This window comes from Alligator mississippiensis, chromosome 9, assembly GCF_030867095.1.
Source record: "Alligator mississippiensis isolate rAllMis1 chromosome 9, rAllMis1, whole genome shotgun sequence".
NCBI lineage: Eukaryota > Metazoa > Chordata > Crocodylia > Alligatoridae > Alligator > Alligator mississippiensis.
This window is the reverse complement of record NC_081832.1, coordinates 23,650,055-23,673,459: the sequence shown is the minus strand read 5'-3', so window position 1 is coordinate 23,673,459 and position 23,405 is coordinate 23,650,055. Positions and strand designations below refer to the sequence as shown.

The 23,405-nt window shown below is 48.4% G+C and overlaps 1 protein-coding gene across 2 annotated transcripts in view; it reads right to left on the bottom strand.

Moving 5' to 3' along the window:
• The window catches only part of GGT7 (gamma-glutamyltransferase 7), a 73,214-nt gene extending 53,487 nt beyond the window's left edge, over positions 1 to 19,727 (bottom strand). Inside the window, exons 1-2 of one of the 2 annotated variants that reach the window (XM_019484668.2) lie at positions 19,453 to 19,534; positions 11,895 to 12,032 (exon numbers count right to left, since the gene is read on the bottom strand). Coding sequence is in view for 1 of the 2 variants with exons in the window: in XM_006266635.3 (XP_006266697.1) it covers positions 19,453 to 19,636 (184 nt within the window). In the remaining variant the exon portion in view is untranslated. Of the gene's footprint in view, positions 1 to 11,894; positions 12,033 to 19,452 lie in introns of both variants that reach the window. The other variant, XM_006266635.3, reaches the window with a different exon arrangement.
• Positions 19,728 to 23,405: the final 3,678 nt, after the last annotated feature.

Below are 23,405 nucleotides of genomic sequence, written 5' to 3'. Positions count from 1 at the left end.
GTCTGCTTTAGCTTGATAAGAACAGCTGCAAAAGCAGGTAACTCAACAGACCTACAATGTCAGAAGTGCTAAATGAAACACAACGAATTCCTGATTTCCCAAGTTTTAATGGGGAGGAAAAGGCCACAACAGAAAACAAAGTGCACTTCAGGTCTCAGGGGTTTAGGTTGTAGCCATGTTGGTCTAAGGACATAGGCAGACAAGGTTCCTTGGGTGAATTTGATATCTTTTATTAGACCAACCCAAATAGCTGGAGAATATTTATTAAGCAAGCTTTCGGGTTCAAAAACCCTTTGTCAGGCTAAGGAAGTTTCAGAAGTTGGTGTGTGCTCTTCCACCCAAGGAACCTTGTCTGCCTTCAGGTCTGACTTTAACGCATATTTATTATTAAATGGTCTCCAAGTCTATACTTGCTTCAGCTGATTTTTTAATGCAGTTTTGGATTATGAGATGGGTTTGCAGATAGAGCATTAGTTGCCATTAATGGCCACCTGGGTTATGAACCCAAATCAACTGCAGCTTATATCCTACTTTGTATAATACAAAGACATTTATAATCACACCGGTTGTCACCAAACTTCTGTGGTCAAATACACTCCAGTTGGCTCAGACAACATCATACAACCAAAGAAAATTTTACACAGTTCTGAGGTTGTTTCCAGTGTTTACTGCTTAGTCATCATTGGCTCCTTATTTTTCACTGGGGACCAACCAGTCATTGGCTGGATCATATGACAAGAACCTATCATGCCCAACTTAATTGTCTTTGGTCATTGAAGGAGCAGGCTTTTTTGCTGAATCTCCACCTGCTTCCCACCCACTCTGGGTTATTTTGGGGCAATAGTTACTTGAGCTCTCACAGTCATCTTCCCTGTGCTTCTCTGAAGCAAATCTCTGGAGCTGCATTGTCAGAACTCAGGTGATCTCGAGGGTAAGTAATGCCATGGACCTTAATGGTATCACTCCTGCCTTATACTGGCATAACACAAAGGAGTGTCAGGCTTCTTTGAAGGGGCATTGTGTGACAAGCCCAAACGTCCCTGGGGAGGAAGCTAGGCCCACAGCTCAGCAGGAAACCAGTTTGAGGCCCCAGAGCTGCACAAGTGTACATGGCTGGCTGCTCCTCAACAGGTTGTCAGAAAGGCCATGTGTGAACTAGATTTGTGGCTCATGTGTAAGAAAGACTAGCATTTAGTTTGGACCTTTCACCTTGGCAGGTCTCCTGCTGCCAGAGGTACTATCTGCAGCTAGTGGCCTTTTGAATGGCAACTCAAAAGCAGGAACAGTCCATGCACCTGCTCAGAGAAGAGCAGCACAAAGCTACATGCAATTGAACAGTGCTGGAACAGGACTGTCTGTTCCTATCAGAGCTGAGGAGCATTAGGGAGCAGCTAGCCCTGTCCTGAGTAAGGCTGGCTGACAGATGAGAAAGATCCACAGGATAGTGTAAGGTCCCGCCCCTAACCCCTGACCTTTGCCACCAGAAGTCCCTCCCCTTATCCCCCACCACCCTGGGAATATTCCTTTTGAGAGGGGAAGGTTACCATCTTGGAACCAGAAAAAAAACACAAATCATACACTAAAAGTCAAACACCTACTATAAAATATTTTAATTTTATTACAAAAAATATTTTTCTCATGATTTGTGCTTGCATCATGTATATACAGATAATTGCATAACAACTCAAAAATAAAGTCTTAGTCTTGTATAGCGCGTGTGGGAGATGCAGTTGGGTGTGTGTGGAGGGGTGTGTGTGTGTGTGTATCGTGCGCTGTTGGGAGGTTGTGTGGAAGTGTGAGGTTGTGAGGGGGAGACAGGGTATGTTGCAGTGTATATGTGGGGGGTTGTGGGGGCAGGTATGTGGGGTTTGTGGGGTGTAAGGGAGGTTGGGGGTGTGGGGGCCCCCACACACACTCCCCCCCATTACACACACTCTGCTGGCAGTGGTGGCAGCAGCAGCAGTAGACAGTGGGTACTCATGTCCCGTGCAGGTGCTGCCGCCTAGTGGCACATGACTCCAGCAAGCGCTGCACATGGCAGCAAGGAGTGCAGCCAGGCTGGCCTGCCTCTATTGCACAGGGCTCCACGAACTGCTCCCAGCACCAGGGGAAGCTCCACGCAATGGAGTCAGCTGCCTTCGCCACTCCTTGCCATGCAGGCCCTGGGACTCCCCCAAAGTGGAGGGGAGCCCTGCTTCCCAGCAAAATCCCAGGACCTGAATGGCAGGGAGCAGTGAAGGCAACCGGCTCCATTGCGTGGGGCTTCCCCCACTGGTGTGCAAGTGCCAGGAGCTGCACATGTACCACCAGATCCCCATGCAATAGAGGCAGGCCAGCCTGGCTGCACTCCTTGCCATCACGCGCAGTGCTGGCTGGAGCTGTGCACCGCTAGGTGGCAGCACCTGCATGGGCAATGAACACCCTCAGCGCCCACCCCGCCCCGCCGTGCTGCTGCTGCCACTGGCAGCAGGGGCTGTGTGCCATGGCAAGGAGTGTGTGTGTGTGTGTGTGTGTGTGTGTGTGTGTGTGTGTGTGTGTGTGGTGGGGGGGTTCCCATACTCCTCACTCTCCCTCACACTTGTACCCTCTGCCCATCTGAGCTCCACACTCCCGCTGCCCCCTGGGCATGGGGTCCACACTGCTGCCCTGCTGCAGCTCCCTGCCACCCCCACCCCTGTCCCCAGTGTTTCTCTACCTGGTGCCCAGAGCAAGTGGGATGCCAGGGAAGTCAAGCAGGTCCCCCAGCTGCAGCAGTGGCAACAGCAGCAGCCCCACTCGGGAGCTGTGTGCTGGCTGGGCTGGGCCCTTCTACTCACAAGGGTGGGAGCGAGGCATGGGTGCTGGGCAGGGTACAATTAGTTGGGCACCCATGGGCAGGATGAAATTGCCTGCAAGGCTGGATCCGGCCCACAGGATGTATTTTGCCCACCCCTGCTTTAACTCCAGTCAGTAACTAAATCCCTCAGGCAAAAGCAAAGACTTTCTACTGCCTGGTTTAGAGATGTGAAGGCCCAGAAAAAAGTGGTTACAAAACCAGAAAGAAAAAAAATCAGAAAAACTTTTTTTTTCTATTTTTTTCTGAGGACTTCTTTAATTTTTTTCCAAAAAACTTAAAATTTTTGGAAAAATTAAAAAACCTCTTATGAAATATTTTATTTTAGAATGATGAATAAAATGTTTAAGACAAGGTGTTCATATATTGCTACCCCTTACTCCCCAAAAATGTTTTCTAATAACTATGTAATAGGAAGACTTATGTAAGACTATCTACAGTATCAGATCATACTTGGATCAAGAGCTTGACCAGGAGTTCACCAGGGAATTGGTTGAGGCCACTCGCTCCTGGTGCATGGTTGTCATGGGAGACTTCAACTATCCAGACAACTCATGGGATGAGCACTCGGCCAAATCCAAGCGGTCGCAAAGCTTTCTCTCGTGCGTGGATGAGCTCTATCTGATGCAAGAAGTCTACGGGCTGATGAGAGGTAAAGCACTGCTTAACCTGGCAACAGGGGACAACCTAATCAGCAACCTAACGATCAAAGGGAAGCTGGATGACAGCGACCACAAGCTGATCACCTTCACCATCCACTGTAAAGCTGGCAAGTCAGTCAGCAATACAGAAGTCCTCGATTTCAGGGAAGCTGACTTTGACAAGCTCAGGAGGCTTGTCAGTGAGGCCCTAAGGGACCATGACCCAAAGGGGAGGGGAGTTCAGGATGAGTGGTTGCTCCTCAAGGGAGCAATCCTGGACGCACAAGCTAAGTCTATCCCATCTCGGAGGAAAGGCAGCAAAAGGGCACAGCAGCCCCCTTGGCTCTGCAGGGATCTAGCAGACCTCCTGTGTCTAAAAAGAAAGACCTATAAAGGATGGAGGACTGGATCCACCTCCAAGAAGGAATACTCTGCACTGGTCCAGTCCTGCAGGGAGCAAACCAGGAAAGCCAAGGCTGCGATGGAACTCCAACTAGTTACAAGTATCAAGGACAATAAAAAGTCCTTTTTCAGATATGTGGGGAGCCGCGGTGAAAAGCAAGGGCAACATTGGACCTCTGCTGAACCAGATGGGACAACAGACAACCGATGCCGAGGAAAAAGCCATCCTACTAAATGGGTACTTTGTGTCAGTTTTCCATCAGTCCCATGGGATGCCCCTGCCCATTACGGAATGGGAAGGCCTGGGTGAGGGAGATTCCTTACTCTCCATCAGTGCTGACCTCGTGAAGGAACACCTTGACAGGCTGGATACTTTCAAGTCAGCCGGCCCTGACAGTTTACACCCCAGGGTACTCAAGGAGCTGGCAAGAATCATAGCTCAGCTTCTGGCACGGATCTTCGAGAACTCCTGGTGCTCTGGTGAAGTGCCCAAAGACTGGAAGAAGGCCAATGTGGTGCCTATCTTCAAGGAAGGGAGGAAAGTGGATCCGGCAAACTACAGGCCCATCAGCCTAACCTCTATCCTGGGGAATGTCTTAGAAAAGATTATTAAGGGGGCCATTCTTAACAGACTGGCTGATGGCTACATCCTGAGGGATAGCCAGCAGCACGGGTTTGTTGTGGGTAGGTCTTGCTTGACCAATCTTATTTCCTTTTACAACCAGGTGACCTATCACCTGGACAAGGGAGAAGAGATTGATGTCATATATGTTGACTTTAAAAAAGCCTTTGATCTGGTATCCCATGATCACCTCTTGGCAAAACTGGCCAATTGTGGCCTTGGGTCCACCACGAGCTGCTGGCTGGGAAATTGGCTCCATGGTCGGACCCAGAGGGTGGTGGTTGACGGAATCAATTGTCATGGTGCTCTGTGACCAGTGGGGTCCCCCAAGGCTCTGTCCTTAGACCCATATTGTTCAACATCTTCATTAATGATGTGGACTGTAACAGGAGGGATGGCAGGGTCGCCGTGCTATCCCCTGTCACCTCCTCTACTGTGCCAAGCTTCTGACGTGCACCCTCCTATTCTTGCCTGCCACAACTTTGATGATCTGTGTTTTTATAGGGAGGCTACCTTTCTTCCACTTGCCCACGGTTCTCCTGCTCCGGGTGTTCTGTATATCTAAGCCTTGTGGGCCTTCTCTGTACACCGCCCTTCTCACTGGGGCCTTCTCTGTAATGCTGCCCCTCTCACTGGGGCTCTCCGCACCCCCACTGGGGCCTTCTCCGTACACCGCCCTTCTCACTGGGGCCTTCTCCATAGTGCTGCCCCTTTCCAGGGGCTCTCCGCACCCACACTGGGGCCGCCCTTCTCACTGGGGCCTTCTCTGTAGTGCTGCCCCTTTCCCGGGGCTCTCCGTGCCCACAATGGGGCCGCCCTTCTCACTGGGGCCTTCTCTGTAGTGCTGCCCCTTTCCCAGGGCTCTCCATGCCCTCACTGGGGCTGGGGTCCTCACTCTGCCGTGAGCCCCCTATGAGGCCTCCTCCATCCCCTTATAGCCTCACCCAAACCACCGGTGATAAACGAACAGCAACATAAACACAAGCCCCTGGGCTACAAAGCAAACATAAGCCTCCAGCCAAACTGCACTCAGGCCTACCAGGGTTCTCTGTCACCTGTGGTGACCAACGCTGCTCTGGCATCCTGGCACGGCTTCTCTTTCCCTTCTGGCAGGGAGCTCCTTCTGCCTTGGCTGCTGGTAGGGAACTGCCACCTGGCCTCCTGCCTGTGGTTTATATAGGAGCCAGGCCCTGCCCCTCCTTGTCAGCTGGCTAGGCAGGTGCAAATCATTAGCTCCCTATAGTTGCCTCAGCAACCAGCACCTGAGGAGTCTTCCTGGCTCTCTCAGTAGCAGGCACCTTAGTGTCCTGCTACATGGACACTGGAGTCGGAAGTCGACTGGCCAAGTTTGCCGACAACACCAAACTTTGGGGTAAAGCGTCCACACTTGAGGACAGAAGGGTGATCCAGGCTGACCTTGATAGGCTCAGGAAATGGGCAGACGAGAACCTGATGGTGTTTAACACCGAAAAATGCAAGATTCTCCACCTTGGGAAGAAAAACCTGCAGCATGCTTATAGGCTCAGCAGTGCTATGCTGGCTAGCACTATGGACAAAAGGGACTCGGGGGTCATGATTGACCACAAGATGAACATGAGCCTTCAGTGTGATGCTGCGGCTAGTAGAGCGAGCAAAACACTGGCTTGCATCCATAGATGCTCCTCGAGCAAATCCCAAGACGTCATTATCCCATTGTACTCAGCCTTGGGGAGGCCGCAGCTGGAGTACTACATCCAGTTTTGGGCTCCACAATTCAAAAAGGGTGTGGAGAAGCTTGAGAGGGTGCAGAGGAGAGCCACGCGCATGATCAGAGGTCAGGACAACAGACCTTATGATGAAAGGCTGAGAACTATGGAACTCTTCAGCCTGGAAAAGCCCAGGCTCAGGGGTGATCTGGTAGCTGCCTATAAGTTTATCAGGGGTATACATCAGGATCTGGGGGAACATTTGTTCACCAGAGGTCCCCAAGGGATGACAAGATCGAACGGTCACAAACTCCTCCATGACCGTTTCAGGCTGGACATAAGGAAGAACTTTGTTACTGTCTGAGCCCCCAAGGTTTGGAATAGACTGCCGCCGGAGGTGGTTCAAGCACCTACTTTCAATGCCTTCAAGAGACATTTGGATGTGTATCTTGCTGGGATCCTATGACCCCTGCTGACTTCCTGTCCCTGGGGTAGGGGGCTGGACTCGATGATCTTCCAAGGTCTCTTCCAGCCCTAGTCTCTATGAAATCTATGAAATCATTACAATTCCTATACACCAAGGACAAGCAGTACAGGACAACTCTCAAATGCAAGAGGAAGATGCATTTCTGCCCCCAGGGGGCACTGCCATTTCCACAAGAGAAGGAAGAAGGATTCAGTGCCTTCTTTGCTTGTGGACTTCCTCTATTATTGACTTTTGATCTAGAGGTTGGTGGATCTGCCCCTGTCCTCCTGACTAGGCCTCAAAGGACTGGGAGTGGACACTCGCAGCAGCATCCATTTGTTCCTGTAGAGATTAGAAATAAGGAGCTTATTGTCCTGCTTGTTCAAAAGCCTCAGGAATGGAGACAAGAGCAATAGGCCTGTGTGAAGCAGCTAATATTTGCTACAGATTCAGATTCAGCCGATTTGGGGGACAGTGATTCGATTTGATGATTTGAATCACTGTCCCGAATTGATTCGGCCGAATCTGATTTGGAGATTTGGCTGCTGCCAAGTCAGCCGAATCTCCAAATCACACAGGCCCCATCCTCCGCCTGCTCTCAATGGCTGCCCCGCCTGCCCCAGCTTCTGTCTCTTTGGAAGAAGAAAAAGGCCCTGACTCACCAGATACTGTCACATGCAGGTGGGGTGTGGCTCTGCACAAGCCCCCTGAAGCTCCGAGGCTGCTGCAAAAGCCAGTGAGTCCAGGGAGGAGGGGTTGTTTTTTTTCCTTAAAGGGCTGGGAGCTGGGGCTGGGGGAGCAGGCAGGGGTCGGGGAGCTCATGGCAGAGCCCCCCACATGGCACGGGGCAGTGGGGGACAGCACAGATTGCCCTCCCACTGGACAGGACCTGGTGAGTAGAGGCTTTTTTTTTTTTTTTTTTTTTTTAAGGGCTGGGAGCTGGGGCTGGGCCAGGCAGCCATGGTGGGGTGGTGCTGGGGGAGTGGGCAGAGGTTGTGGGGGGCTGGGAGAGCAGCCAGGGGATGGGGCCTGGCAGGGGTCTTCCCATGGTCCCCCCCGGCCCCTACTTACCAGCTCAGAGTCCAGGTCCAGCTCCATGCTGCAGCGGGCAGGAACTGCCCGAATCACCGAAGCTCTCCAAATCAATTCGGAGAGCTTCAAATCAATTCGAACCTTTTAATTGGTCCCCTGATTCAATTCAGATTCAGAGATTTGTCCACCGAATCAGGCCGAATCTCCTCTGAATTGAATCAGCACCCAAAGCTTTGCATAGCCCTACAGAGCAAGTCTAAAGGTTTTGGAGTTGGAAGGAACCTGCCTCCCTCCTGGCCCTGTGATCTTGAGATCCACAGCAGTACAAAAGCAGCACAAAGGAGCTGAAAGAAAGTATACTTCTTTATTGAAAGGTAAGAGTTTAAATTTTTCTGAATTCAGTATATTAAACCATTTTAGCTGCATTAGTATATTTTCATAACCTATGTAATTCATAACTGAATTCCTACTAATCTGATGTTTTGTGACAAATCACCCAACCTTAGCAGTGAGGTGAGGCCTGCAGGGCAGGGAAGTTGTTCACAGTTAACTCTGAGAAGGCCTCTCCTCAATCCATTACTAAATGGGTACATGCTGTAGCTTAGTGTTTATATATGCAAGCTAGCCACTTAATTACATTTTTCTTTTTTCTCCCGCAGCAAAATGGTGAAACCAACTTCTAGCATATGGAAGCATTTCCACATTGCAAGTTATTCTGGAAAAAAAAGTGTTTTGCAAATACTGTCAAATGAAATATGCATTTCCAAATGCTACTAGGTTGACCAAACACATCCTTGTATGTAAGAAGTGTCCTGCAGACATTAAAAAATCCTTCATGGGTGTAAGTGAGGAGAAGGTAGATCACGATGATGAAAGTGCAAGTAGCTTTTTCCAACATTTTCAATCCAGAAGTCCTCCTGCTGCTGCTGCTTTTTCTTCTTTTATAACATCACCATCACAAAGGGTTGACCAATCAACATCCTCAAGTAACCAAATATTGCAACCAATTGTATACAAAAGACTCTCAATAGCTTCATTTGTAGACAAGATCACACCGGAAGATCAGGAAAAAAATTGACCAAGCTCTTGCAAGTGCAATATATTCTTCTGGGACGCCATTGTCAATAACTGAAAATGCATACTGGCAGAAAGCTTTTAAATTACTAAGACCATCATACCGTTTGCCCTGCAGACATTCTTTGAGCAAGCCTCTTTTAGAGTCAGACTATGAACGTGTAATGCAATCTGTGCAAGGAAAAATCAACGAAGCACTTGGTCTTGCAGCACTTACAGATGGATGGACAAATGTGCAGGGAGAAGGAATAATAAACTTTGTGATAACAACACCTCAACCAGATTTTTACAGAAGCATTGAAACAGGAGAGAACAGAGTATATCAGTAGTAAAATATGTGAAGTCCTACAGAAGATTGGGAGTGGTGAAGTATTTGCTTTGCTGACTGACAATGCAAGTAACATGAAAGCAGCATGGGAGATCATAATAGATAAATATCCACATATTACTGCGATAGGATGTGTATCCCATGGGCTCAACTTGCTTTTTAATGACATCATGAAGTTGGACACTCTGCAAAAGATCTATAGAAGAGCAAAAGAAGTTTATAAAACATGTAAAAGCTATTCATATTGTAGCTGCAGTCTTTTAAGAAGAAGCAGGAAGAAAAGAATGCAAAGAATAAAATAGAGACACTCAAACTCTGTAGTAAAACTAGATAGGGTGGAGTGGTGATCTCATTTGAAAGTTTACTAAAAAACAAAGAAGCTCTTCAAGAAACAGTAATAATTGAGGATCTTAAAGTACCCAGAAGTGTAAAGGACACTATACTTGATGAGGATGTCTTCCGGGTTCAGCTGCAGAACTCCCTGAAAATTCTAAAGCCAATTTCTTCAGCAATCACTGCATCTAAATCAGACAGTGTGTTTTTGTCAGACGTTCCTTACCAAATGGCCCATATGAAATCAGCCGTTTTTGAGACTCTAAGTGTATTTCCACTTACAAGTACAGAAGAAAGAAAAGTGAAAGACTTTATTAACAGACGAGAAGAATTTTGTTTCCAATCAATTCATGCTGCTGTAAATCTCTTGGATCCAAGATTCAAAGGCAGAAATGTTAGTGATCATAGCACCGTTACTCCATTTGACTGGATTACAAAACAAACAACACACTTAGGACTTGATGTTGGAAAGGTACTTTCAAATGTTGCAGAATACAGAACATCTTCAGGTATTTGGTCCAGCAATGCAGTCTGGGACTCTGGCAAGCATATCCCTCCTGCAACATGGGTGCAAGTCCTTTGCATGACACAGCCTCTGACTCTTCTTGCTTTTCGCCTGCTTCAGATTCCTCCATCTTCTGCCGCATGTGAAAGAAACTGGTCTATGTTTGGAAATACTCACACCAAATCAAGAAATAAACTAACATGTGAAAGAATAGAGAAGTGTGTCTCAATCTAGGCAAACCTTCAGTTTTCAGAAGTCCATGAAAATGATAAACATGAAGGATCAGAAGAGCACTAACTGCTGATAGTGACAGTTCAGAAAAAGAGACTTATTAGACAAAGTTTCATGAAGCAAAATTTTCATTCAACGAGTCTTAGGGCAGGGGTTCCTTTTTTACTCAGCTTTTTCTAAAAATGAGTGTTTTCTGTATATGCTTGACACTGTGGAGGAGACTAAGTCCAGAATATATAACTTTCTTTGTTTTACTATAATGTTGATAGTTTCTTCTATTTTCAACTTTAATTTTTGCCTGCTTCTCATAAACTGGCAAAAACTAAGAGATGCTAGGTTCCTTAGAGTTCAGCAGCTTGTAGCTCCATTTGTAACAAAAAACATTTTAAGGTAAATGAAATTAGTAAATTGGTGATTATTGTCTGAATAAACTATATTTTTAAATTTAATAAATGTACCAAACATTATAATTTTATGAGCAAGCCAAGTTATACATAATACATTTTATGTTCTTAAAGTAGCAAAGTGAATTTAGATCTGTAAAGGGTGCTAAGAAAATAAGTATTGCATATATTTCAAATTTTCCCAAAATTTCCATTTTTTTCCAAAAAATAAATGGGGGGAAAAACAGGGTTTTTTTCCATGACTTCAAAATTTCTGGAAATGTTACATCTCTAGCCTGGTCCCCAGCCTACATTCACCTCTACCTGGAAGGCCAGCACGTCCAGCCCATGAGAGGTGCTTGTTTCTCTTTGTTCAGGTGAGGGCTCATCCTGTTGCAAAATCTCATGCAGCTGTCCCTGCTGATGGCTTGGCTTACTAAAAATGAAGCTGAACAAATGGAAGTGAAAGATCGCAGTTCTAATTAACCCTCTTAATGCCTCTACAAGCCTCTTTCCAATTGCACTGGCAACCACTCAGTAACCTGGATATTGAGTAACCACTCAGTATCCAGGCCCTGTCTCATTCATTACACTTTAAAGATAATGGGCCAAATTTAGACCTGGTGTAAGCAGGTGCAACTCCCTTGGAACTGCAGGTAGTTCTAACTTTAGTTATGCTGCATAAAATCAGGAGTAAATCCCTTGGGACTTTATTACCTGAGCTCTAAGTATATGTACAATCTTAAATCAAAAAACTATTTGTGCAGAGCATTAAGTTGAGGAAGTAGCTCTTTCATCACCCTCCTGCTTTTCACCTCAAGAGCTTAGGGCAGAAATCCTACATCAGGTCACAAATGGAATCATGCTTGATGTTCTCATCCTAGTCACCAGTGCACAGTTGGGTGCCTCTTCTCAAAACAAGATCAGGCCACAGACTACAGGTGGTGGCTAAGAAACCCTGGCAGGGCTGTGCATAGTCTTGGGTTCAGGCTATGGAAGAAGCCCCAAGACTTGACTAGCAAGGGTAATGCAGATCAAGACTGGAACGCTCTGACAGAACAATGTATAGGCCCAGAGCTACAAAAGTAAAAGTGACCTACGTGAACTAAGCTGTATACAAGGATCCACAACTGGACCAGGAGGGAGTTCAATATTGAAGCGTCTCCCAGAGTTAGGGTATGGGGGTAAAATGGTTAAGACTTCTTATTATAGCTCCAGAGACTTACTGTGGTCTCATGTCCCAGTCCATCCAGCTGTGAATGGGTATCTAACCATTTAGGCTGAAGACGCAAGGGCGGCCAAAGGTGACGCTGGCCATATTACTCCTTTGTGTGCTGCTGACTACAGAAATGGGCATACCTTAGTCATGCCCCCCCAGTGTGGGCTACCAGGCTTGGGTGGACCTTTGATCTTGACTTTTCTTGTAGAGCTAGGAGGGGCACAGTCCCTTCCTCCATCCAGCATGCACCCTCTTCATTCCACCAGCAACATGTTTGCCTACAGCAGGAAAAAACAAATGACAAATACTGATACTTTCCTACTTAGAAAAGTAAAGCAGCAGGAATCTCTGTACAAAAACCTGAGTAACCCAGAGATAAATGCTCATATACTCACTTCCTGTGCTACTAAAGAGCTCACAAAACAGGCTGCAAGACTAGAAATCAAAGCTCAGCCATGTCAAGAGCGGGAAATAAATAGTTCATAGAATCATAAAGAAATAGGGCTGGAAGGGACCTCCAGAGGTCATCTAGACCAATGCCCTGCCTGTCTGTCCAAACTAGTCCATACAAACCATAATCTAAACTCTACATAAGACTACCGTCAACCCTGACACAACACAGACCTAACACCCTAACCTGCCACAGGTAAAGCAGGGGAACCATTGCAGCCAATGTCCTGCTTCTATAACAGGCTGTCAATATATGCTCAAGAAATCTCAGGTAGAGGGGTACACCCCCTACCACAGAGGAAGGCAAAAACTCCCAGTCCATACCAATCTAACCATGGGGTAAAATTCCTTCCTGACCCCAAATATGGCATTTGGTCTGACCCTGAGTAGAGGGGCGAGATCTATTAGCCAGGAACCTTTGCTTTGGTCCCAGCAGGAACACTGGCACGCCCCAGTCGAAGTCCCCAGCCTTGGCTGTAGCCACCACCTAATGTCTCCGAGGGAGGCTTAAAAACACCCTGGCATATAACATAGGCAACCAGCAAAGCCCAGAGCATGGGAAATACCTTAGCATAGCTATCCTTAGATTATCCTTGATCAATGGCTATCCAACCTCTTCTTGAACACCTCCAGCAATGGAGAGTCCACAGCTTCCCTAGGCAGTCTATTCCACTGCCTCGCTATTCTAACAGTGAAGAAGTTTTTCCTGATATGCAATCTAAATGTATCTTGCTGCAAATTCAAGCTGTTGGTTCACACCTTCCTTTCTGCAGCAAGAAAGAAAAGGTGCTTTTCCTATTATTTATTGGAGTGTTTAAGATATTTGAAGACTGCTATCATGTCCCCTCTTAAGTGCCTTTTCCGCAAGCTGAATATGCCTTGCTCCTTCAGCCTCTCCTTGTATGACTTACTTTCCAAGCCCTTTATCATCTTTATTGCCTGCCTCTGGACCCTCTCTAACTTCACATGCTTTTTAAAATGTGAAGCTTAGAACTGCACACAATACTTCAAATGAGGCCTAACCAGTTCCAAATACAGAGGTACTATCATAGAATCATAGAAAATTAGGGACCTCAGGAGGTCATCTAGTCCAACCCCCTGCTCAAAGCAGGACCATCCCCAACTAGAGCATCCCAGCCAAGCCTTTATCAAGTTGTGTCTTAAAACCTCCAAGAATGGAGATTCCACAGCCTCTCTGGGTAACATGTTACAGTGTTTTACTACCCTCCTAGTGAGAAAGTTCTTCCTAATATCCAACCTAAAATTCCCTTGATACAACTTGAGACCGTTGCTCCTTGTTCTGCCATCTACCACCACTGAGAACAGTCCAGCTCTATCCTCTTTGGAACCACCTTTCAGGTAGTTGAAGGCTGCTATTAAATCTCCTCTCAGTCTTTTCTTCTCTAAACTAATTAAGTCCAGTTCTCTCAGCCTCTCCTCAGAAGTCATGTGCTCCAGCCCCCGAACCATTTTTGTTGCCCTCCACTGGACTCTCTCCAATTTGTCCATGTTAATACTATAACCCCCCCATGTCTTGCACCTAATGCTTCTATTGATGCATCCCAAAATTGTATTCACCTTGTGTAAGGCTGCATTACACTGCAGAGTCATACTGAATCTGTGATCTTTCAAGACTCTCAGATCCTTTTTTATAGTGCTGCCATCCAACCAGGTGTCAGCCATTTTATATTTGTGCTTTTGATTACTCCTCCTGAGGTGTAGCACCTTGCATTTGCCCACATTGAACTTCATTCTATTAGCTCTAGCCCAGCTTTCCAATCTGTCGAGATCCTTCAGAATTGCACTTACATCCTTCAATGTGTTCACAATCTTTCCCAGTTTTGTGCCATCCTCAAACCTGCTCAAGAAGCTTTCTATGCCAGCATCCAAATCATTAACAAACATATGGAACAGCACAGGGCCCAGGACAGACCCCTGAGGGACTCCACTCAAAACCTTCTGCAATTCTGATGTGGATCCATTAATAATTACCCTTTGCTTGTAGCTCTTGAGCCAGTTACCTATTCACCATACAGTAGTTTTGTCCAGTCCACGTTTCTCCAATTTGTTTATGAGAAGGTCATGTGGGACCTTGTCAAAAGCCTGGCTGAAGTCCAAATACACTATATCCACAGCATTCCCGTCATCCATCCAAGTAGTTACTTTGTCAAAATAGGAGTTCAGGTTTCATAGTTCATACATGTTAGGGCCTGGAAGGGACATTTGACATGATCTGTTTTTCATAAATCCATGCTGGCTACTTGCAATCAGCTTTTTCTCCTCCAGGTGCTTGCAAAGGGCTTTCCTTAGGATATGCTCTAATAACTTCCCAGGTATTGAGGTAAGGCTAACTAATCTGTAGTTCCCCTATTTCTCCTTTTTTTAAAGAGGGACGCTATGTTGGCCCTTTTCTAGTCCTTCGGTACCTGGCCTGTCTCCCACAACTTCTTGAAGATCATTGCCAAGGGCTCTGAGATCTCCTCTGCCAGTTCCTTCAAGATCCTGGCATGAAGTTCTTCTGGCCTTGCTGACTTGAACTCATTCAGACCCACCAAAAGCTCTCTGACCATCTCTTTTGCTATCTCATCCCTCAGCCTGCCCCCTTCTGTATCCAAATAATCCATATTAGGTGTCTGGCTGCAGCTTAATTTTTTTGTGAAATCTGAGGCAAAGTAGCTACTGAATAGCTCTGCCTTCTTTGCATCTTCTCTTAAGAGTTGCCCCTGGCTTGTTAACAGTGGACCCACAGCTTTCTTGGTCCTACTTTTATGGCCAACATACTTATAGAACCTCTTCTTGTTGTTCTTAATTTCCTTTGCCAGGTACAGCTATTCTTTATCTTTGCCTTCCTGATTTTGTTCCTGCAGGTTCTGACTATTTCCTGGTATGCGTCCTTGGTGACCTGCCCATTCTTCCATCATATGCCCAATTCCTTTGCAAGCAAAATCCCAGCACATCTGCTTCAGCTCTTCTCCTCTGCCCACTCATGCACTCCCTACCATCCCTGCAAGAACTCCTCCTATATTGGCGCTCACAACAGTTTCATCAGCATGGGACAGATGGTTCTTGGGGTCCCAGGCAAAGTCTGACCACCAAGTAGTAGACATGCTGGAACAGGGCAGAGGATTAGGCAGCTAGAGGCATCTGACAGGATGGCCTTGCAGTTGGAGGGATCTAAACACTGTCAGGAAGGGAGAAGTAGAAGGGCTATTTCAGAAGCTGGTGGGGGCTCTGGCAGCTCTCATTAGTCAGCATGAAAGAGCAGGACTGGCAAGTTTCTATGGAAGGTTCACAGCAAGGCAGCCTTTAAGGGAGGTTAGAGGTATTTTTAGAGAGAAACTGGTAATAAAACAGCACACCAAAAAGATAAGCCCCTATGCACATGTCTCTGTAGCACACACTGTACTGAGCTCTTCCTGCACTACTCAGAGCTTTAAACCATGTGTATTACCCAGTCACCTTAATCACCATACAGTATAAGCTCAACATGAAAGCAATGAAAGCATGATAGCATATCTATAGTGCCTTCAAAACAAGGAATAAATTCAGCCTCACAAAGCCCCAAAGATGTGTTAATATTTCCATTTCATAAATGGGGAAACAAAAGCATGGAGAGGACATGTGACTTTCCCAAGGTCACACAGGAATCCATGGCAGAGCCAAAAAGAGACTCCTGAGAGAAAAGATGGTCCAGGGGGTTGGAATATTAGCTTACTGTTTGAGAAACCTGGGTTTAACTTATGTGGCTTGGAGCAAGTCATTTCTCATCTGTATGTCTCATTTTTCCCAATCAACTTCTCAGAGCCCTTGTGAGAATAAAAGCATTATAGACCATTAGATCTTAGGAGGATAGTGAGGCAGAAATCTCCAAGAGCACCATCCTGCTCTTTGTCCTCCCCATGAGAACTTCCCTTTCTCTGGAAAGACAAGCTACCAAACACCATTTAGTAGCCAGACATACACTGGTTTCTTCTGTGAACCTGCACTTCAAGATTCCAGGGCCACCTACACAGAACTTGTAGGGTCTGGTGAGAAAAGAAAGCAAAAGGAGCATGGGAGTTGCCTGGTGAAAGACTCAGAAAAATGGCACTGGAGTCTCCCTGGAAATTTTTCTTCAAAACCCTAGAACTATACTTTTTTGGAACAGAAGCACAGATTTGGCAGAAAATTAAAATGTAGGTTCCCATCCCACTCAATTTGACAAACAATGCTAGCACTTGGTGCACAAGTGGATTTTTTCAAGCTATTAATATATCTTGATCTTTAATTAATACAATGGCATAGATGTGAGAATACAGAAAACATCATATTATGTTACATATGCAATTGCATAACATAAGACTACATGAAATTACAGCAGCATTGCAGAGGACTCCAGTAATTGTGTATGCAAATAACCAGAACTGGAAATTGGCATGCACAGTCAGGATAACTGAACACATAAATGAGGCATGAAATTGCACTTGCATTTTGCGCACACAAAGATATGGCTGTTTGGAATTCTTTCCCCTTTACCTTGCCGATAGATTTCAAAGTGAAGTAATTAAGGAGGCATTGCTCTCTTAGACCTGAAAGTGAAGGGGAACTAGAATAGAATTAAAAGAAAATAGGTCATGAAAGCTTATTTAATTGTTAGAATATAATCAAGGGGATGAAAAAATGTAAACTGCAATTGCAAGCTGGTTTTCAGCCTTCAGAGTCAGTAGACCTGACTAGGAGTATTAAATAACAGTCCGTGCCTTGAGATAGCCTGCCTGATACAACAAATTGAACACCTCACTACTTCATTTGTTGGGAATGAGAGCTGGTCACATGAACCACTGTACTCAGCCAAACTAATTCCTGACGTAAGTCCACTGAAGTCAATAGCAATTCACTAAGGAAGAGCCTGGCCTGTGGTCCTTGTCTCTATACCACTAGGTTGCAGGTAGGAATTTGCTGCTAGAAATTTTTTTTTTTTTTTTTTTAAGCTGTTGAGAGGGCTCAGTCAGGATGGAGAAATTTAGTTTGGGATTGCAAGAAAAATATACAACTTTTGATTGTCCAGGAAGAAACTATTCATTTAAAAAGCTGTAAAGGGCTTTGTCAAAAATAAAAAGAACAGCAGCTAATTTAATTCAAACCAAGCATTTGATAGGAACAATCCACCACTTTCTGCAAATATCTATCTGCCTTTGCAGCTGGTACTGCATTTCCAGAACTGATTCAGTGTTTGTGATTACAGGGAGAGTCTGACAAATTGAAATGAGAAACTAGGCAGAGGACAATCAAGATGAGGACATGAGATTTCAGCCTTACAAAACACCAGAGATAACTATGAATTAAAAAAAATGTTGTAGCATTCCAGGCAATCAGTGCAAGGGACAAGGAAAGATGGGAGGCTGCATAGATTGATGAATAATGGAGGGGAAACTTAGGAGGCTGTGGAGAGTCATGGGAGAAAAAGAGGGACAGTACCAAATTGAGAGAAGACATTTCCTGACAGCTGCTTAGATCCCAGGTTCACTGTCTTATATTCAAAACCAAGCTGTCCAGCTAGTGGCCCATGGGCCACATGCAGCCCAGGAATGGTTTTGTTGAGGCCCCTCAGCTCCAGTCCAGCTGCTGCTGCCCCCATTGATCAGGCTGTAACAGGAATCAGAATCTCCATTTTCCACCTCCAGCTTCTGCCTTCTGCATCTCCCCCAGGGGATGAGGTGGTGCAGTGCAGTGCTGGGAGTTGAGGGTGAAGCTGAGGCCATGCGAGTGTGCAGCGTAGCAGTGGGGGAAAGGGGCACCTGCAAAGGCAGGGGGGTGTAGGGAGTGCCTATGCAGGCATAGTACAGCAGGGTAGGGGCATTCATACAGGGTGCACCCCAGGACCCATGTCCCACATTGGTGTAGCCCCCGTGACATGTGACCCTAGATTGCTTAGAAGTTGTGCAGCCTTGGTTTAGAAGACAATGAGAAAAGAAAGTAGACTAAGCCAGATCTGGTCTGGTATACATTTGGAAAACAAATAGAACATAACTGTATCTTGACTATGACCCCAAATCATTCCCCAGGATTTGGCCCAATTCAAGGTATGGCTAGGCCTTGTCTACATTAGAAGTCCTAGTTTACCTTTCCTAGGGAGTCACCCTTACACCAAGGGAGGGATCACTGGGGTGGGTGTGTCTGGGCCGTATCTAGCCAAGTTCTTTCAAACACAGGTTGGGGATACAGCAATGGGAGGCAACCTTTTTGGAAGATGTGCCAAAAATTCTCTCTCCGTCCTCCCCGAGTACCACTCTGATCCTTTTCCTCTGCCCAATTGGCTGCTCTGATGTTTCCTGCCCTGTGCTCCGTGCCCAGTCTGCTTCACTGTTTTCTGGTCCCTACCCTATCTGCCACGGTGCTATTTACCCTCCCCTTGGTTTGCCCCTTGCCACACATGGAGGCTACCCATGCCACTTGTGGCAAACAGGCTGCAGGTTGGCCACCCACAAGTCAGAGAGGACCTGCCTTTTATAGGCAAGGGCCGTAGAAGCTCTGCCCCCAGTAGGTGGGGTTTGCCTGTGCTCCGAGTGGTTCCTTCTCCTGATGAATGAAATCCCCAGTGCCCATAGAAATGCCACCCCTGAGAGGGTGGGACTCACACAGGCCCTGCCCAGACAGGGCAGGGTGCCAGATAGGCCCTGCCCCATGAAGTGATCAGGCATGAAAGGTGCCCCAAGGCTTTCAAGCCTTGCGTGGGTTGTGGGGAAGGAGGCAGAAGTCCCCTGGCAGCCTCTGAAGATCAGTGATGGTGCCCGGCTACCCCAGCATCAGGAGGAGCACCAAGTCCTCCTCAAAGGAGAGCTGTGATGGGCCAGGATGGAGCAGGGAAGCCGGTTCACAGTGACTGGGGAATTTGGAGTCTCTGTGACAGGAGCCGAGCTGCGGGGCTGAGGAGGCAGCAACATAGTGTCTGGGGGGTGGAAAGAAATGGGGAGGCAGGGAGGACGGATGGAAGCAGCAACCAGAGGGCATGAAGGGAGCCGAGAAAGGGCCCGAGGGGCGGCAGCAGTGAGCGGGTGCAGGGCAGAGACCCTTGGCTGGAGGCTGCCAGCGGGGACAGATGGGGCGAGGACCGGGAGGAGGGAGGCTCACGGGCGAGAGGGGGAAGAGCCGCGTGGGCACGGGGGCAGCAAGGCCGGGGCCGGCTGGACGCGGCGGTTCGGGGATGGGGATAGGGATGCTGCGGCGAGGCCGGGCCGGGGCCGGGGTCGGGCGCCCCGCTCCGCTCACCGGTGTCCTGCTCGCCCAGGAACGCGTCCTCCTCCTTCCTGGCGCGCAGGCAGCTCTCGGCCGCGGCGCCGCCCGGCTCCTCCTCGGGCAGGCGCGGGAAGCTGGTGATGCTCATGTAGTCCACGGGCGAGTAGGCGCCCAGCGTGCTCTGCTGGCTCGCCTCCTTCTCGGCCGCCGCCGCCATCGCGCTGCTGCTGCTGCTGCCCGGCCCGGCCCAGCTCGGCCCGGCTCCGCTCCGGAAGTGACTGAGCCGGCGCCGGCGCGGGGGCGAGCGGGGCCCACCCCCGGGACGGCAGGTGCCGGGACCCGCCTCTGCGCCCGGCGGCCAGGGCAAGGCCCTGCAGCCCCCCGGAGCCCCGGGGCTTTGCCGGCAGAGCCCCCCGTGCCCCGCTCGGGGTCTGGCCTCCTCTCCGCCGAGCCCCGGCCCGGGAGCGGCAGCGGCCTGTGCCCGGCTCCGTGGGGCGAGGGTGCGGCAGGGGTGCCGGTGCGTGGAGCGGCCGCTGCGCTCAAGGGGGCCGGAGCCGCCCTGCCGCACCGCTGCGGCCCCGCGGGGCCAGGGCCCGGCTGCTGCCGCCCTCAAGTGACTCGGCCGCCTCGAGCGGCCCGGGGGGAGCCGGCACCGGGCACTGGGCACCTGCCGCTATGGCGGAGAGCGCCGCTGCCGGATGACCCAGCGCAGCCGGCCAGGAGCCGCCAGCCGAAACACAGGGTCTGTTTCGTCACAGGATTTTTGTCATCTGGTGAAGCCCTCGAATATAAGAGCTGCCACTTACTCGTTCAAACCTTCTTAGTTCCATCTTCCCCAGCATCCTGTCATGCAGACACCTGTCCTTGTTGCCAACCGAGCTCCCTCCTTGGAGCAGGTGTACCTGTGTTGGCTACAAATGTTCAACTCGGGATCCTTAAAATTCTAGTTTATTAGGTGGATTGAAACACTGTAATCATACACCTTGGGGCTGGTCCCCCCGTCCCCCCCACACACACACATGCACACACATACACACACAGTAGCAGGCTACAGAGTCAGGTATACCTATGCTACAAGCGCTGGAGTCTGTCGTTGAGGCTTTTTTCAGCGTGGTGTTATCTTCCAGAAGGGGGTCGCCGGCTGGTCCTTCTGGCTGGACAGGTCTGGTTGAGTTGGAGATCAAGAGGGTGCCACTGAGGGTCACTTTTCACTGCCTTTTATCTGTCCTTGGCAGACTTTGGTGACTCCCCAGTTTTCAGGTTTGCCCAATCCAGGGGTCATTGACCCTCGTGGGACTTCCCCCCCCTCGGTGGCTACTGAACGGCATCTGTCAGCCCCAAGGGTCGTCCGCATGTACGTGCAGGTTTGGAAGTCCATTGATTAATTTAGAATAGGGCTCTGGGAGTGGTCGATCTGGAGATATTCAGCCCAAAAGTTGGTCTCTGGCGTTGATTAACTCAGGCCGGGGCTTCTAGACCTTGATCAGTGACGTTTATAGATTTCCCGGTTGTTACATTGTCTTCTATTGAGTTCTTCCCTTGGTTGATCTGCAGCTTCCAGGTGATAATTGCTGTCTGCTGCTACTGTGTTACACATTCAATCATGCTACACATTCAATCACTGATTCACTCGCTCTTTCAGGGGCCAGCCTGATACAAGGAAGGGCAGTTTGATTCCTGCCCTTGTTAACATTACAATGTATAATTTACTTATGAAACTAAACACATTCAGTTGAAAGTTGAAAGGTAAGGAGTATAAAATATAAGCTACAAATGCCATGGCACACAAATAGATTAAAATACCAAACTACAAGGGGAGATACAAAATGCACACACACAAATTTTAAAACACAATTCCTTATCTTAAAGTGAAAGAGAGAAGAAGGAAGAAAAGGTAGAAAAAGAGAAACATATCCAAAGAGGGGAGAGCAAATGCAGGCAAGAGAAAAAGGGGGCTTTCTGCTACACCTGGAGTGGGCCAGGCTGCAGCCCCTGTACCACCTCCTCCAGAACCTTTCTCTATTCCCCTCACCTTTTCATTTATGCACTTCTTGTCTGTGGCCCCACCAAGTCCCAGGACCTCTTGGTCAACCTCCTCCTGGCCCTGGCTAAGCTGGTAAGATACACAGGTATCTTACCAGAAAGGAGGCTCTGGCTGCAAGGGTCCCCACAGACTGCAAAGCCCCTTTTCTTTCCCCACTATGTTCCTGTGTCCGGGCAGAGTATCACTGGGCAGTGTCCACTGGTCCTTGGATTCGCTTGGGGGGCATGGGCACTGTCCAAGGTGCCCCTCCCCACCGCCCCCCCGGCATACTACTTATTAATTTTTGACCATCACTCTCATCCCTGTTTCGTTATCATTTGTCCCAGTAACCAGATGTTGTTTTTTCAGCAGCCTCCCTTAGTTTACCTAGTGGGCCTAGCCCTGTGTCATGCGGACACCTGCCCTTTTGCCAACAGAGGGGGACCCTGGCGCACATGTATCTGGAGTGCATCAGGTTGCAACTCCTCCTCTGCCTCCTCCAGAACCTCTTATTGAGGTTCTGGCTGCACTTCTCCACTCACCTGTTTATTTATGCATGCCCTGTCAGTGGCCTCACCAAGTCCCAGGACCTCCTCCTGGCCCTGGCTAAGCTGGCTGTATATCTTGCAAGGAAGAAGGCTCTGGCTAGGAGGACCCCTGGGGAATGTAGGGCCACTTTTCTTTCCCTGGTTCAATCCCATCTCCTGGCAGAGTATCACTGGTCATTGTCCACAGGTTCCTTGGACTCATTTGAGGACCAGTAGGTGCTGTCCATATGCTCTGCTCAGTGCCCCCCCCCCCCCCCGGCACACTAGTTTTAAGCCTCTGACTATCACTCCCATCCCTGTTATGTCTTTATTTGTCCCAAGCAATGTTATTGCCTACCTAACAGCCTCCCTTTCTAAGGGAGGCTTATAGTATTTCCTTGTGGGCACTGACCCAGGGTCTCTAGGCAACAAATAGGCCTGTATCATACAGACACCTGCCCCTTTTGCCTGTACAGGGAGACTGTGTCACATCCCTACCTCGAGTGCACCAGGTTGCAACCCTTCTTCCGCCTCCTCCACAACCTTCTGCTGAGGTTCTGGCTGCTCTATTTCCCTCACCTGTTTATTTATGCACTCCCCATCAGAGGTTGCACCAAGTCCCAGGACCCTCCTGGTCAACCTTTTCCTGGCCTTGGCTAAGGTAGGGGAATATCTCACTAGAAAGGAGACTCTGGCCAGGAGGCCCCCCCAGGGACTTCAGGACAACTTTCCTGTCCCTGGTCCAATCCTGTCTTCAGCCAGTGTATCACTGAGCAGTGTCTACTGACTCCTTGGACTTGTTCGAGTGCCAGTGGGTACTGTCCAGTGTACTCTACTCGGTGTCCCCCCTGGGTGCATCAATGCTTAACATTTGACCATCACTCCTGTCCCCTTTTTCATTATTATTTGTCCCAAGGAATCAGTAACATGTCATTAGTGGCCCACATTACCAAAGGGACTTATCATTTACTTGGTGAGCCTAGGCCCACAATTCCCTTTGACATGTTAAAAGTCCTGTGTCATTCAAACACTTGTCCTTTTTTTCCAACAGAGGGAGACCCTGGTACATACCTACATTGAGTGCACCAGGTTGCAACCCTTCTACCTCCTCCAGAACCTGCTGCTGAGGTTCTAGCTGCACTTCTCCCCGCACCTTTTTTGTTATGCATTTCCCATCCATGGCCCCAATACCTCCTGGTCAATCTCCTCCCCTTGGCTCTGGCCCCCTACAAGACTGGGAAGGAGGCTTTGGCCAGGGAAAACCTGGTAGAGGGTGAGCCGGTCATCTTCTCACTCCTCTGCTCATGTCTCCAGGCAGTTTCACTGGTTGTCATCCACAGGCTCCCTTGACTCATTCAGGGAGCAGTGAGTGTTTGCCGGTTCAGTGACCTCTTCTGGATCCCTTATTATTAACTTATAACCCTTACTCCCATTCC